Source organism: Eumetopias jubatus, unplaced genomic scaffold (assembly GCF_037043125.1).
Source record: "Eumetopias jubatus isolate StellerSeaLion01/CBP00866 unplaced genomic scaffold, mEumJub1_p1.0 scaffold_11, whole genome shotgun sequence".
NCBI classification, from domain to species: Eukaryota; Metazoa; Chordata; class Mammalia; order Carnivora; family Otariidae; genus Eumetopias; species Eumetopias jubatus.
In genome coordinates, this window is record NW_028274817.1 from 80,804,703 (window position 1) to 80,822,177 (window position 17,475).

The 17,475-nt window shown below is 40.9% G+C and overlaps 1 protein-coding gene across 2 annotated transcripts in view; it reads right to left on the reverse strand.

The window, feature by feature from the left end:
- The window catches only part of ARHGEF9 (Cdc42 guanine nucleotide exchange factor 9), a 150,481-nt gene that overhangs the window by 39,297 nt on the left and 93,709 nt on the right, over nt 1-17,475 (reverse strand). Inside the window, exon 6 of one of the 2 annotated variants that reach the window (XM_088029009.1) lies at nt 10,742-10,873. The exons of the other annotated variant lie outside the window; for it this stretch is intronic. Coding sequence (XP_087885135.1) covers nt 10,742-10,873 — 132 coding nt within the window. The remainder of the gene's footprint in view (nt 1-10,741; nt 10,874-17,475) is intronic. 2 annotated transcript variants of the gene reach the window in all.

The following is a 17,475-nucleotide window of genomic DNA, read 5'->3' on the forward strand; positions in this document are numbered from 1 at the left end:
TCTGCCAATCTCAAAGTCCAAGGCTGTGAAATATGGGTGTTGTTGAATTGATTTGCAAAAAAAACAACCTCTACATTGTTCTTTTCCCTCCCATAATAACTGTGCATAAAAATAGGCTGTGCTGAGTACAGATGGGTTCTGATCTGTTGGGTGCTCCTGGCATCAAGTTCACAGGAGAGGAAAATGTCAGCTATACAGAAGAGGCCAATGTTGCTCCAGGCCTAATTCAGAACCTGGGTTCCTTTGACCATGCTCAAAATGGACAAGCTCGATCCTGGCCAAAAGGATAGGGCGGTTCCCATGCACTGACTTCCACAATCCTTAGGAATACTTTGTGAGACATGTGCATAAAAAGTGGGCCCTGTCAGTCCAATATAACCACAAAAGCAGGACAAGCTAAGGAGAATGGATTGATGTGATCTAGTTTGATCTCATAAAGGCCTGAAACCTGCCTTAAAATACTTAATACAAAAACTCATAGACCTGGGAAGCCAGGTCTGAACCACACAGCTAATAGGTGGGTACCTACCTGACTAGAATAGGCAGCCTTAACTCCCACTATTCCTCTTTTTTTTAAGTTATGTTAATCACCATACATTACATCATTAGTTTTTGATGTAGTGTTCCATGATTCACTGTTTGCATGTAACACCCAGTGCTCCATGCAGTACATGCTCTCTTTAATACCCATCACCAGGCTAACCCATCTCCTCAACCCCTCCCCTCCAGAACCCTCAGTTTGTTTCTCAGAGTCCATAGTCTCTCATGGTTCGTCTCCCCCTCCGATTTCCCCCACTTTATTTTTCCCTCCCTACTATCATCTTCATTTTTTTTTAACATATAATGTATTATTTGTTGCAGAGGTACAGGTCTGTGATTCAACAGTCTTACACAACTCACAGCACTCACCATAGCACATACCCTCCCCAATGTCTATCATCCAGCCACCCCATCCCTCCCATCCCCCACCACTCCAGCAACCCTCAGTTTGTTTCCTGAGATTAAGAATTCCTCATATCGGGGCACCTGGGTGGCTCAGTCGTTCAGCGGCTGCCTCTGGCTCGGGTCGTGATCCCAGGATCCTGGAATCGAGCCCAACATCAGGCTCCCTGCTTGGCCGGAAGCCTGCTTCGCCCTCTCCCACTCCCCCTGCTTGTGTTCCTTCTCTCGTTGTGTCTGTCAAATAAATAAATAAAAACTTAAAAAAAAAGAATTCCTCGTATCAGTGAGGTCATATGATGCATGTCATTCTCTGATTGACTTATTTTGCTCAGCATAATACCCTCCAGTTCCATCTACATCATTGCAAATGGCAAGATTTTGTGTTTTTTGATGGCTGCATAATATTGCAGTGTGTGTGTATATATATATATATTATATATATATATATACCACCTCTTCTTTATCGATTCAACTGTTGATGGACATCTAGACTCTTTCCACAGTTTGGATATTGTGGACTTTGCTGCTATAAACATTGGTGTGCATGTACCCCTTTGGATCCCTACATTTGTATCTTTGGGGTAAATACCCAGTAGTGCAATTGCTGGGTCATATGGTAGCTCTATTTTCAACTTTTTGAGGAACCTCCATACTGTTTTCCAGAGTGGCTGCACCAGCTTGAATTCCCACCAACAGTGTAGGAGGGTTCCCCTTTCTCTGCATCCCCGCCAAAATCTGTCGTTTCCTGACTTGTTAATTTTAGCCATTCTGACTGCTGTGAGGTGGTATCTCATTGAGGTTTTGATTTGGATTTCCCTGATGCCAAAAATTCTATTTTCACGTGTCTGTTGGCCATTGGATGTCTTCTTTGGAAAAATGTCTGTTCATGTCTTCTGCCCATTTCTTGATTGGATCATTTGTTCTTTGGGTGTTGAGTTTGATAAGTTCTTTATAGATTTTAGATACTAGCCCTTTATGTGATATGTCATTTGCAAATATCTTCTCCCATTCTGTCGGTTGTCTTTTGGTTTTGTGGACTGTTTCTTTTGCTGTGCAAAAGCTTTTTATCTTGATGAAGTCCCAATAGTCCATTTTTGCCCTTGCTTCCCTTGCCTTTGGCAATGTTTCTGGGAAGACGTTGCTGCGGCTGAGGTCAAAGAGGTTGCTGCCTGTGTTCTCCTTTAGGATGTTGGAGGACTCCTGTCTCACATTTAGGTCTTTCAACCATTTTGAGTCTATTTTTGTGTGTGGTGTAAGGAAATGGTCCAGTTTCATTCTTCTGCATGTGGCTGTCCAATTTTCCCAACACTAGTTGTTGAAGAGACTGTCCTTTCACCATTGGATATTCTTCTCTGCTTTGTCAAAGATGAGTTGACCATAGAGTTGAGGGTCCATTTCTGGGCTCTCTATTCTGTTCCATTGATCTATGTGTCTGTTTTTGTGCCAGTACCATACTGTTTTGATGATGACAGCTTTGTAATAGAGCTTGAAGTCCAGAATTGTGAGGCCGCCCACTTTGCTTTTCTTTTTCAACATTCTTCTGGCTATTCGGGATTTTTTCTGGTTCCATACAAATTTTAGGATTGTTTGTTCCAGCTCTGTGAAAAATGTTGATGGTATTTTGATAGGGATTGCACTGTATGTGTAGATTGCTCTAGGTAGCATCAACATTTTCACAATATTTGTTCTTCCAATCCATGAGCATGGTACATTTTTCCATTTCTTTATCTCTTCCTCAATTTCTTTCCTATTTTATAGTTTTCTCAGTACAGATTCTTTGCCTCTTTGGTTAGATTTATTCCTAGGTATCTTATGGTTTTGGGTGACATTGTAAATGGGATCGACTCTTTAATTTATCTTTCTTCTGTCTTGTTGTTGGTGTATAGAAATGCTACTGATTTCTGCGCATTGATTTTATATCCTGCCACTTTACTGAATTCCTGTATGAGTTCTAGCAGTTTTGGGGTGGAGTCTTTTGGGTTTTCCACATAAACTATCATATCATCTGCAAACAGTGAGAGTTTGACTTCTTCCTTGCCGATTTGGATGCCTTTTTTGTTGTTGTTGTTGTTTTTGTTCTCTGATTGCTGTGGCTAAGACTTCTAATACTATGTTGAATAGCGGTGGTGATAGTGGACATCGCTGCCGTGTTCCTGACCTTAAGGAGAAAGTTCTCAGTTTTTCCCCATTGAAAATGATATTTGCTGTGGGTTTTTCATAGATGGTTTTATGATATTGAGGTATGTACCTTCTATCCCTATACTCTGAAGAGTTTTGATCAAGAAAGGATGCTCTCCGTTGTCAAATGCTTTTTCTGCATCGATTGAGAGGATCATATTGTTCTTGTTCTTTCTTTTATTAATGTATTGTATCACATTGATTGATTTGTGGATGTTGAATCAACCTCGCAGCCCAGGGATAAATCCCACTTGTTCGTGGTGAATAATCCTTTTAATGTACTGTTGGATCCTATTGGCTAGTATTTTGGTGAGAATTTTTGAATCCATGTTCATCAAGGATATTGGTCTGTAATTCTCCTTTTTGATGGGGTCTTTGGTTTTGGGATCAAGGTAATGGTGGCCTCATAAAACGAGTTTGGATGTTTTCCTTCCATTTCTATTTTTTGGAACAGTTTCAGAAGAATAGGTATTAATTCTTCTTTAAATGTTTGGTAGAATTCCCCTGGGAAGCCATCTGGCCCTGGGCTTTTGTTTGTTGGGAGATTTTTGATGACTGCTTCAATTTCCTTAGTGGTTATAGGTCAGTTCAGGTTTTCTATTTCTTCCTGCTTCAGTTTTAGTAGTTTATCATACAGCTCTAGGAATGCATCCATTTCTTCCAGGTTATCTAATTTGCTGGCATAGAGTTGCTCATAATATGTTCTTATAATTGTTTGTATTTCTTTGGTGTTGGTTGTGATCGCTCCTCTTTCATTCATGATTTTATTTATTTGGGTCATTTTTTTTTTCTTTTTGATAAGTCTGGCCAGGCTTTTATCAATCTTGTTAATTCTTTCCAAGAACCAGCTCCTAATTTCGTTGATCTGTTCTACTGTTCTTTTGGTTTCTAGTTCATTGATTTCTGCTCTGATCTTTATTATTTCTCTTCTCCTGCTGGGTTTAGGCTTTATTTGCTGTTCTCTCTCCAGCTCCTTTAGGTGTAGGGTTAGGTTGTGTATTTGAGACCTTTCTTGTTTCTTGAGAAAGGCTTGTATTGCTCTATACTTTCCTCTTAGGACTGCCTTTGCTGCATCCCAAAGATTCTGAACAGTTGTGTTTTCATTTTCATTTGTTTCCATGAATTTTTTTAGTTCTTCTTTAATTTCCTGGTTGACCCATTCATTCTTTAGTAGGATGCTCTTTAGCATCCATGTATTTGAGTTCTTTCCGACTTTCCTCTTGTGATTGAGTTCTAGTTTCAAAGCACTGTGGTCTGAAAATAGGCAGGGAATGATCCCAATCTTTTGGTACCAGTTGAGACCTGACTTATGACCTAGGATATAATATATTCTGGAGAATGTTCCATGGGCACTAGAGAAGAATGTGTATTGTGTTGCTTTGGGATGGAATGTTCTGAATATGTCTGTGAAGTCCATTTGTTCCAGTGTGTCATTGAAAGTGTTTATTTCCTTGTTGATCTTTTGCTTAGATGATCTGTCCATTTCAGTGAGGGGGGGGTGTTAATGTCCCCCAGTATTATTATCTTGTTTTTGGTGTTTTTCTTTGCTTTTGTTATTAATTGGCTTAATATAATTGGCTGCTCCCATGTTAGGGGCATAGATATTTACAATTGCTAGAACTTCTTGTTGGATAGACCCTTTAATTAGGATATAGTATCCTTCCTCATCTCTTATTACAGTCTTTGTTTTAACATCTAATTTGTCTGATGTAAGGATTGCCACCCCAGCTTTCTTTTGGTGTCCATTAGCATGGTAAATATTTTTCCACCCCCTCACTTTCAATATGGGGTGTTTTTGGGTCTAAAATGAGTCTCTTGCAGACAGCATATCGATGGGTCTTGTTTTTTTATCCGATCTGATACCCTGTATCTTTTGATTGGGGCATTTACCCCATTTACATTCAGCGTAACAATTGAAAGATATGCCTTAGTGCCATTGTATTGCCTGTAAGGTGACTGTTACTGTATATTGTCTGTGTTCCTTTCTGGTCTATGTTACTTTTAGGCTCTCTCTTTGTTTAGAGGACCCCTTTTAATATTTCTCGTAGGGCTGGTTTCGTGTTTGCAAATTCCTTTAGGTTTTGTTTGTCTTGGAAGCTTTTTATCTCTCCTTCTATTTTCAATGACAGCCTAGCTGGATATAGTATTCTTGGCTGCACATTTTTCTCTTTTAGTGCTCTGAATATATCATGTTAGTCCTTTCTGGCCTGCCAAGTCTCTGTGGATAGGTTTGTTGTCAATCTGATGTTTCTACCATTGTAGGTTATAGATCTCTTCTCCCGAGCTGCTTTCAGGATTTTCTCTTCGTCTCTGAGACTTGTAAGTTTTAGTATTAGATGTCAGGGTGACCTATTTTTATTGATTTTGAGGGGGGTTCTCTGTGCTTTCTGGATTTTGATGCCTGTTTCCTTCCCCAAATTAGGGAAGTTCTCTGCTACACTTTGCTCCAATATACCTTCTGCCTCCCTCTCTCTTTCTTCTTCTTCTGGGATCCCAATTATTCTAATTTTGTTTCAATCTTATGGTATCACTTATCTCTCGAATTCTGCCCTTGTGATCCAGTAGTTGTTTATCTCTCTTTTTCTCACCTTCTTTATTTTCCATCATTTGGTCTTCTGTATCACTAATTCTCTCTTCTGCCTCATTTATCCTAGCAGTTAGAGCCTCCATTTTTTATTGCATCTCATTAATAGCCTTTTTGATTTCGACTTGGTTAGATTTTAGTTCTTTCATTTCTCCAGAAAGGGTTTCTCTAATAACATCCATGTTTTTTTGAAGCCCAGCTAGTATCTTTAAAATCCCACTATTCCTTTTTTATTTATTTATATTTTAAATTTTATTTTATTATGTTATGTTAGTCACCACACAATACATCATTAGTTTTTGATGTAGTGATCCACGATTCATTGTTTTCCTATAACACACAGTGCTCCATGTAGTACATGCCCTTCTTAATCCCCATCACCGGGCTAACCCATCCTTGCACCCCCCCTCCCCTCATAAACCTTCATTTTTTTCCTCAAAGTCCGTAGTCTCTCATGGTTCATCTCTCCCTCTGATTCCACCCCCTTCATTTTTCCCTTCCTCCTCCTAATGTCCTCCATGCTATTCCTTATGTTCCACAAATCAGTGAAACCTCCCACTATTCCTAACTTCAGCCAGTGAGACAGGGAAACTGAAGGACTCTATAAAATCTGCTTTTTACTCCTTTTCCTACTTCTATTCTTGCTGGGACCTGCACCCCTACCCCACTTCACACATGATTTGTAATGCAAACACCATATGTTCTCCTTATAAGGGACAGGAATTACCAATATCTCTAGAATAGGTAACATCTATGGAAGGACCAGGTGAGAATGACTGGACAAAGCTACCATTTGCTTATTCTAGACAACCATGGCTAGACATCTCAATGTCAAGGCCCCCTGGCTCCAAGGAATAAAACCTGTCCCCTTGTCTTTGTTCTAACTGGTACCTAGATGCCTGAGAGGACACGTATATCAGACCATCATCCTCAATAAACCCCCTCAGACCCTGAACAAAGATGAGATTCCCTCCTTTCCTTTCTTAGTCTCCCAGACACTCTGTTTGTATCTGCTCTCTGTATATCTTCAGGAAACTCTGCTTTCACCTCTTGTTGGCTCATGGTTTATTTCCATCCTTCATGAAACCAAGAACACTATTGGCTGGTCCTGCAGGATCCTCTTTGGGTCTCTGGACCCAGCCGGCCAGCATCACCTGTAGCTCCCTTTAACTCTGAGTTGGTGTGTCATAATCATTGTCAGCCTTCAAAACCTTTACTAGTTTCCAAAAAAATGAAAGGATGTACATGATCTTGGAGCTAAATTAAAAGCATCAACTGAAACTCCTATTGTTTCTTTAGGTATTTAATGATAACAAGAAACTTGAGAGAATTCTGCTTCTGTGGTAGGGGAACAGGACTAGAGAAATGTGTCATTAAGGTTCTCCCTTTGCCTACTCTTTCTAGCTCCGCAGAGTGTTGATGTGAGTTTTCAGGCACCAGATTAGTCATAAAGCCAACTTTAGTGATGTGATAGGAATGATTAAGAATGACCTACTGTTCAAAAAAATCCCATCAGAAATCGTAGCTAAGGCCACAAAGCAGCATGAAACATGCATGGAAACAGTGTGAGTTATACAGACTCCTAGCTGTATAACCTACTAGCTGTGGCCTCGGGCAAGCCATTTTATCTCTCTGAACTTCAATTTTCTCTAAAATGGTTGTAAAACTCAAATCTAAACATGCAGTTTCCAGGTCATGAGGTCAGCCTTGTCTAATAAATACAGTGCCAAGCTTTCTTGGTCCTAGACTAATTTTTTGTAGGACTTTAAGACTCCTTTGATGAACCTAAAAATCTCACTGCCTCCTTTGGTCCATTTAAACTTTCAAAATAATTTAAATATTGTGACAAAAATAAGTCAAAGCAAAAGTAACTGAATATTTTAAAATTTACATAGCTACCTCTACATCCTTGGAAATTCCATATACTCTTTCAGGGTGGGGGTGGTCACAGATCTATACTTAGTCTCACACTAATATGTCCTCCCTGCCCCAACAATACTTCTTATTACAATCATTCCAGCCTCCAGGTCAAATTTACACATTTTTCCTCCTCAAGTCCTCCCTGACTGCATCCTCCAACTCAGGTCATTGCAGTTTCCCTTTTCTGAATGCTAGCACCAATAATGAAGACCATTACACAACTTAAACTCAGCCACCACACTCCTGAGTTACATTAGTTCTGTTTCACAGCTTATAGTCTGCCCATTAAGCTGTGCCCAGTAGTGTACCTTCCTTACTCTTGCCTCACTCAGGGGCTGCCCAGGGAAAAACAGCTGACAAAGCCTCAGAAGTTTCTCTGCTCATTTTTTGCACATGGCAAGGGGACAAATCCCTCTGGAGCCCTGGTTGTCCAAGGTCCCATTGGGACCAGGCTGCCCAAATTCCACTTGTTAATGGTGGTCTGAGTGCTTTCATAGGGACATGGTGAATAGGTGCTCACCACAGGTGCTATTTAGGTCATCACAAGTCCCCTACCTAATAGCATGCCCAGTCATCACAAGTTCCCTACCTAATAGCATGCCCGCCTTCCTCCTTTTCCTTTCCACTCACCCAAGCTGGAGGATATCAAGGGAACCAGTGCTTCTCCAGAAGGTCCCTGGCAGTCTGCAGACAAGCACCAAGCCTAGCCATGGATTCAGCAAGGAGCCTACTCCAATTCCTGACATTATATAATTCAAACAACTAGGAGATAATTGAATTTGGCCTCACTGGGTATTCATGGGGTCTAGTAAGACACTGTAAAACATTTTGTATAAATGACAGATGCTGCAATCTGGGGAATGCAACTCTTAAGGATTGCAGCCTATCTCACTTGCTTGTCAGTAAGGTCTTTTTAGAGAGGGGCCCTATTTACTGCCCACCCCTAGCCTTGACCACCCTGGATTTTCTCTCCAGAGCCTGAAGAAGGCACATGGGGATGGGACTGGACTTATTTTTTCTCATTACTGCATTCCAACACCTAGGGTACATTCTTAATAACAAAATAATAACAGCAACAACAATGGCAACAGTTAACACTTAGCATATATCATGTGCTAGACACTATTCCAAATGCTTTGCATTACCCCCCAGCTTTATTGAGGTATAATTGACAAAGATTATATATATTTAAGGTATAAAATGTGATGTTTTGATATATGTATACATTGTGAAATGATCACCACAATCAAGCTAATTAACATATACATCATCTCACATGGTGACTTTTTTGTGATGAGAACACTTAAGATCTACTTCTTAGCAAATTTCAAGTACACAATACAGTATTGTTAGTGATAAGCACCACATTGTATATTAGCTCACCAAAACTTATTCATCTTGCATATGAAAAGTTTTCACATTTTGACCAGTATCTCTCCATTTTCCAAATCGCACCAGTCCCTGGCAACACCATTCTATTCTCTGCCTTTATGACTTCAACAGCTTTAGATTCTACATGAAGTGAGACCATATGGTATTTGCCTTTCTATGTCTTATTTTACTTAGTATAACGTCCTCCAGGTTCATCTATGTTGTCACAAATGACAGGAGTTCCTCCTTTTTTTTTAAGGCTGAATAATATTCCATAGTGTGTGTGCATTCCTATGTGTGTGTGTGTGCGTGCGTGCGTGTGTCACATTTTCTTTATGTATTCATCCCTTGGCAGCTGAATGTTTTGCATTTATTAACAAATAATTTTCACAACAATCCTATAAGATAGGTACTGTTATAACCCCGTTTTATGAGGAACTGTAGATAGAACAGTTAAGAAGCCTACTCTGGAACAAAAGCTACTAAATGGTAGAGTTGGGCTTTAGTCCAGACTATCTGGTTCTAAAATCTGTGCTTATTTAACTACTGCATATACTGTCTCCCATAAAAGATTTGCTGAATGAATGAATAGTAACACCAAATATACAGTAATAATATCAATAGCTAACATTTACTAAATACCATGTGCCAGGCACTGCAACTATACTGTTTCATTTAACCATCACAAGCTCTCTTCTATGTGGATACCATTATGATTTCCATTTTGCAAATGTGAGGCACAGAGAATTTGCCCAAAGTCACACAGCTCATGGGAAAAATTGGTGCCCTTCTGGCTGGCCCTAGAACCCATGCTCTTAACACTATACTTCACTGCTTCCCACTACCTTAGGTGGTCCTTCTCAACGCCTCTTGAGATGAATTCTATCATCAGCCTGATTTGGCACTGAGGAAAATAAGAACATAAAGTTAAAAAAACTGGCCCAAGGTTAGAGACAGTAGAGCCTAGGACCCAGGTGTTTTGGTTTCAAATCCCCATCTCTTTTCTGCTCTATCCCTAATCTCTATTGCTATTGTTACGTTTCTGAGTCCCAGATGGTTCATCCTCCAAGTCTGGCCCTTCAGTACAAGAAAAAGTGGTCCAATGCAGAAAGTTCCTTGAACAGAAAAAGTCCTCCCTCCAGCGTTATTATACTCTATTTATTCCTGATCCTCCCAGAATACAATGAAACCAACATAAATAACTAGTAGTTATGACACAGAGGACAACAGAGTATGTCAAGGCTGGTATAATTAAAAACAAATGATACAGGGGAAAAAGCTGTTGGGGACAACTTCAGAACTGTAGGAACATTAGTGGATGACTGAGGAGAGAGGAAAGGGGATCTCTACCCCTCCTCTGGAAGAAAATAAAAGGAAAGGAGAAAAAAGAAAAATTCCCCAAAGCAGCAAAATAATTTCCAATATAATCATCTCTGGAAGGAAATAACACAACATACGCATAACTAAAGTAACAGGGCAATGGATGGAGGATCAGAGACAGCCATCATGGAAGACAAGAAGAAAGAGAAAAAAAGAGTCTTATTCTAGATTTTTTAAATGAAAACTGACAAAGAGGGAAAACAGCAAAATTTAAAGAAGGAATCACAAAATTAGAAGCCACTGGCATCTTTCCCACCTACTATAATGACCACTTCATTGCGAGCTGGGGATGATGGAGAGAAAGGGGCTTATACTTCTGAGGTGCCCATCTCCCATCTCCCTCAGGAAAGAAGAGGTTGGGGTTACCTTCTTGCAGAGGACCATCTGGTGGTCAAATAGGAAGAAGACCCGCTGCTGGTTGCGGCCATAGGGCTGGTAGATCCAGGCCATTTCCCCAGTGTAGATCAGCTCCGAGCTCCTGTCTAGGATGTCCTCACCCTGGGAAGAATATGTGATAGTGAGAGGCAGCCAGGCAGAAGGGATAGACCTGTCACCTGCCTGGAAGCACCTAAAACTAGGCATAGACTGATGCAGGAGGAGTACAGAAAAGGCCTGGTGGGGAAAGAGGGATAGAAAGGACTCCTGAGAATCCTTAAAAGGTTCTATGAGCTGGAAAGACCCATACTCTTGTTCACCCTCAGGCCAAATGAGCCCTACCACCCAGGACTGCTATAGTCTCTATGTCAGCTGCTCTCTAGCCCTACAGGCACCAAGGTTCATTCTGCTTCCATGAGGTTTCTCTCTCCCTCTTTCTTTCCTTGCCTTTTTCTCTATGAATTTCTCTTTCTGCACCAGTCCTTCATCCCAGGTCTAGTCTCTTAGTCTCTTTCTTATACCTGAAGAGTAAGCCTAAGGAAATAATAGAAGTCTCTCTGCTTCCCAAATGAGTAAAAAAGGGGACAGGGGAGGGCAAGAAGGAGATAATGATAGAGGGAGAAAGAGAGAATACATTCAGACTCTTAATTTTTTTTTCTTCTCCTCTCAGTTCATTAAAATATATTGATTAAATAGGAAACTTCACAACCACATGATTCTTTGGTCTGTTACTCATAGCCTGAAACCACTTCCCCTCCTTGCTACATAGTCAGACAGGAAAAAAAAAAAAGGTACCAACACATCTGACTCCTAGCTAACTCAATTCTACAGAGTTTCCAAGGCCCCTTTTCCACAAAAACTCTGCTAGGTCAGAGGTATGTGGAGATATATGTCAGATGCCAAGTCAGATTTGGCCCTTGTTCTTAAGGAGCTCACAGTCAGTGGAGGAAACTAATGCAGGTGTGCACAGAAATGGAACACGAGGCAAACCACACCAAAGCCCTGGCATGGGGGTGGGGTGGGGGTTCCAGGATCTATATAAAGATAGGGATAAAAATCTGGTCCAGAACTCAGGAGAATTAATATTAGCACCTATAGGGGTGCCTGGGTGGCTCAGTCAGTTGAGCATCTGACTCTTGATTTTGGTTCAGGTCATGATCTCAGGGCTGTGAGACTGAGCCCTGTGTTGGGCTCTATGCTGGGTATAGAGTCTGCTTGAGATTCTCTCTCCCACTCCCTTTGTCACCCTTCTCCCCTCTAAAAATATATTAACACCTATATGCATCAGACGTTTGCTACATACTTTCACTCTATCTCTTCTGAGGCACACAAGAATCCTGGGAGGTAGGTAGTCTTACTCTCATTTTATAGTCCAAGGTACAGAAATGTCAGGTGATCAGCTAAGATCACCCAGCTCATTAGCTAGATACCCATGACCCAACCCCAATTCTGTGGCTCCAGAAAGTATACTCACTCTTGCCACTATATTATGCTATCTCCAGTCCAGTAAGTCCCTTCCTCTCTCTGGGTCTCAGGTTTTTCTGACATTAAATGTGGTATATGAGGATGATCTCCAAGGTCTTAACCCTGATACTCCAATGTTAAGATCTCAGCCGTGCACCCAAAAGCTTCAAGTCAGGGTTAGAGATGGAGATCCCTGCATCCACCCCCCCCCCCGGAAATAATTAGAACAGCCTAGACAGGGCAGTGGGCCAAAGAGAGGGGTAGCTGGAAATGGTATTCTTCAGCATATCACTTTTTCAGTCTAAGGTATGAGAAGGAAAAGGGGAGCTCAGTGGAAATATTTTGTAATAATATAACCTCAAAAAGAAAGCTCACAGATACTGTGACTCCAGACTCCATTTCAGGGGTAACTTGGAACTTGAGTAAACATTCATCCTTGAGGGGCCCACATACTAACACAGAACTTCTGGGAGAGGAAGCTCTCAGGGTGAGGGATTTGTGCAGGGCTTTCCTGTTAGATGGATGGGAAGATGAGAGTGGTAGCAGTCTGCCATGTCCCACCCTGAGGCAGGCCAGGAAGATGTGCCACAGTCCATTTTGAATATATATAAAGTGAAAGAAAGCCATAAAAACAGGCCAATGCCAAACAAAGTTGGCCAAGATAACTTTTTTTTTCAGGATGACTTTTAAAATTACACCCACTGTACCAGCCAGGAACACTCTTATTTTAAGTACTTGCCACATATAACTCCACCAAGCTAAGAAAGGGAAGGAAGGGAGAAAAGAGAAAAAAAAAAAAGAAAGGAAGGAAGGAAAGAAAGAAAGAAAGAAAGAAGAAAGAAAGAAAGAAAGAGAGAGAGAGAAAGAAAGAAAGGAAGAAAGAAAGAGACAAAATAGAGAAGAAAGGAAGGAAGAAGAAAGACAAGAAGGAAGGAAGGAAGGAAGGAAGGAGGGAAGGAAGGAAGGAAAGAAAGAAAGAGAAAGAAAGAAAGAAAGAAAGAAAGAAAGAAAGAAAGAGACAAAATAGAGAAGGAAGGAAGAAGAAAGACAAGAAGGAAGGAAGGAAGGAGGGAAGGAAGGAAGGAAGGAAAGAAAGAAACAGAAAGAAAGAAAGAAAGAAAGAAAGAAAGACAAAATAGAGAAGGAAGGAAGGAAGAAGAAAGACAAGAAGGAAGGAAGGAAGGAAAGAAATAGAAAGAAAGAAAGAAAGAAAGAAAGAAAGAAAGAAAGAAAGAAAGAAAGAAAGAAAAAGAAAGAGACAAAATAGAGAAGGAAGGAAGAAGAAAGACAAGAAGGAAGGAAGGAAGGAAGGAAGGAAGGAAGGAAGGAAGGAAGGAAGGAAGGAAGGAAGGAAAGAAAGAAAGAAAAAGAAAGAAAGAAAGAAAGAAAAAGAAAGAAAGAAAGAAAGAAAGAAAGAAAGAAAGAAAGAAAGAACACCCTTATGCTCACCAAGCTGGTTGATGTCAGGTTACATATATCCTCTCTGTGTGTCAGTTTCCTCATCTTTATTTTATTTTTTTAAATTCTAAGGTCAATTTTTATTTCTACAAAAAAAGGTAGTCAAAAGAATATAAAACACATGTAAATTATATTACTGAGTGAGCTTTAAGTGGAGCTTGACTCTGCAAAGACTGTGAGTCTAGAGGGAGAGGGAAGGCCATCTTGTTCCTGAGCTGGCTAACTGTTCTGAATGAAAAGACCAGCAGGCCACTGGCAACCCCACACTGGTGCTGGCTATAGACAAGTCCTGCCAATTGCAGACAATTTGAACCCTGGAAAGGGTGAAATTGTGCTGAGGGAGGATCACAGTGGGACTGTACTACATTTCCTTGTCTTTAAAATGAATTTCCTACATTGAATTTCCTCATCTTTAAAATGAGGGTAATAACAGTACCGATCTCATTTGGCTGTTGTGAAGATTATGTAAGTTAACATATATAAAGTGCTTAGGAAAGTACACTTTCACACTGTAAGTTCTACATAAGTGATAGCTATTATCTTGATTATTATTGTGCACTCTATATCCTATGTCACATATTCCTATTAATACTCACAAGAACCCAATGAAGAATGTACTGTTATTACCCCCAAAACCAAGGTCAGAGAATTTAGAAGTAATTTGCCCAGAGAATCCAGAATCGAGGCCAGACTCCCTCCAAAGCCACCAAACCACAGTATAATGATAATCCTTAGTGGAACAACTAGCTACCTTGGAAGATTTCTGAGGTGAGAATCTCAGAAGACTTGGGTTCTGGCCCACTGTTGCCACCAACTCACTCTTGCCCTTGGAAAGTAGCTTAACCACTCTCAATCCGTTTTCTCAATTGAACAATGGATAATACAAAAGTTCCTGCTTGGTTCACTTCACATGGCTGCTTGAGAGCAAAAATCAGATCACATAAGGGAAATGGCCCTCTCAGAGTTCAGAGTTCTCACCCTTTGCCTCTTCTACCCCACTTGCACCATATATTACTTTGTCTTGCCCCCCAAAATGCAATCCCTTCTCACTGCCACCTCCCCCATGGACATTCTGTTTTCTTCCATTCCTCCAAGATTTTGCACATACTGTTCCCTCCGCCTGGAACATGTTTGCCCCAATGGAAAACCAAGGCCACTCATTCATCTCAATAGCCCAATGCCCAACACCCCATTCTAGTTATAGGCTGATTGTTCTGATGTGAGGTTGTAGCCTGAACAGATCCAGGGAAAGAAGGACAATGGAAATGCCCTAATTTTCATACAGTTCATTTTCAATGCTGCCTATTGACAGGACGGCAGGGAAATAACAAACTCCTTGTCCCAGAAGTATGCCTCATCAAGCCACCTCAGCTTCTAAACAGATACTTTTTCTGCTTCCATCACATTGGGTATTTGTGTTTCCTCCAACTTTTGGATTCAATTATCCAGTGGTAAACTGGAACAGGCCTTTGGATATTACACAAGCAGGCTGTTAGGGGAGGGGTGCCACCACAATCATATACAGTCAAATTCCCAAACATGACCTACAAATCTGGGCTCCTGGTAAAAATCTCCGGGGGGGGAGATTTAAAGGAAGCTGCCAGGGATATATTCCTTTTCCCTTCCTTTCAAGTGGATCTAATGAGTGTTAAAGGCAGCAATGTGACAGTTCAACCAAACATAAGCATCAGAGAAATTAGAAATGTAAATTTCCCTGAAACTGTGGTCTGTGAGAACAGGTTCTTCTCCCTGTTGCTCCCCTAAGCCACTCTAAGGTATTGATTATTACTTTGAGGTATGGGTGATATTTTCACTCATCCATTTAATTTTTAGGAGCCCTGGGATATGGGACAGAACAGGGGGTACTTCATGAACTCTAGTCCTCATGGTGGGGGAGGGAGCAAGGATGATAACTGGAATTGAACAAAAATATCCTGAATATTTATGGAATAAGTTGAGGCAGGGTCAGATCTGGCTATAATACAAGGCCTCCTACTCTCTAGCCAGATGTTCTGATTTACTGAGTAGGTACCAATTGCCTGTATGCTGCCAATCCCCAACCCTCTTTCCCAATTCCTCTTCAAAGGAGATTAAGCTCAGAAGATTTCCCCTATGACTCTTCTTTTTAATTTGATAAATTAAGCTGAAATTATTATGTGGATGCTTTGACAGCCACCCTGTTTGTTCAAACATTTGGGGGAGGGCAAGAAATCATTTTCTTGATTTGCAAGGCTTGTCCACACTAGCCCTCAGCAAGTTGGGAGGACCTCTCTTTGCTTGTGCAACTGCTTGGACAAGTCGAATATACAAAGAACCTATACCAGGGAACCAGTGAGGTTTGACTACTTATGTCAATAGTTAGCAAGCCATGGAGTGGATATGTCCTATTGCCTTTTGGAGATGGTCCTCCAGCACTCATCCACCTTTAGCCATACTAGGGTTTGGATATTCCCCCCAAGGAAGTCTTACTGCCTTGCTTAGATATGGACCCTTTACTGCAAAAACAAGTCCCTGCAGTATCACAAAGGAAAGCAACTGGGGTGTGGGAAGCAGAAGGTTGAAAGAGTATGTAGTGCAGCAGAGAAAAGAATACCACAGAGAGAATCTGGAGACCAGATTAAAATTTTAGCTTTGTGCTCTTGGTCAGGAATAGGCTTCTCAGACTTCCACCATCATTACAATGTGTGTGTGTGTGTGTGTGTGTGTGTGTGTGTGTGTGTGTGTGTGTGTATGTGTACATGCCAGAATTGTTGATGGAAAGGGTAGTTGCCTAAAAGCCCTGGTGACTGTCTTGAAGACTAGATATGACAAACATAAGACACTTTAGGCCTGCCCTCTGAAATGCACCCAACAGGATTCGCTGGAGAAAAGCTTCCTAGAAGACAACCCCTCTAGAGCTAGTAAGTTCCACGGTGACCCCAGAGTCTGAAAAGGGAACCATGAGGAATTTTTCTTCTTGCCAAATTAGATGAAGGGCTTCACCAAGCAGCAGGGTGTCAGGGTTGTACATATGGGCTTGGTTGATTAGAAGACCCAATCAATCATGCTAACAAAGGAGGCAGAGAGTAATTGTTCTCCCATCAATCCTGGCTCAAAATTGTCTTTTTGTTTCCCACCCCCCACTTCTAGACAAAAACACATGAAATTCCTTTTTAGATGCTGAGTCTTTAAATCATAATTCAGTGTCTTCGAGTTTGGTATTAATAAGGCTCCCTGGATAGGCCAAGGAATTTCAAGCTATTGTTGGTCCTCCATGGCTCTACCTTCAAGGACTGGAAGAGCATATGGAGGAATTAGATATTCCAGGCATTAGGAAGAAGGAAGATGTTCCAGGGAATATGAAGACAACTGCTGCTGGGAACCTCCTTTTTACAGAGAACCCTGCAGGAGTAGAGAGAAAGAGGCCTGTTAATCAGCCACAATTTCAGAGTCCCTTGGAGTTGATGGGCTTGCTAGAGGTCATTTGGTCTAGCCTTCTGCTTCTGATCAGGCAACTAACCAAAGTAAGCCAGACACAAGGGAAGGAGGAACCATGATTCACTAATAAGTTTGGGCCAGTGTTGGTTTCCTCTTATGAGCAATACGGTCTCTTTATATAGATTCACTCCTTTCTCTTCATCTCAAAAAATCACTCCTTTTTTTCTACTCTTATGGGGACGTTATCCTTTAAATAAGACTAAAAATATGCCAAATGCTCAGAATTGTGGTCTTTTCCAGCCATCTACATTAAAAAGGATCAGAGGTAGCAGAATAAATGAAAGATGATTTTTTCTGGACTTTGGTAAAATAGTTGTTTGCAAGGC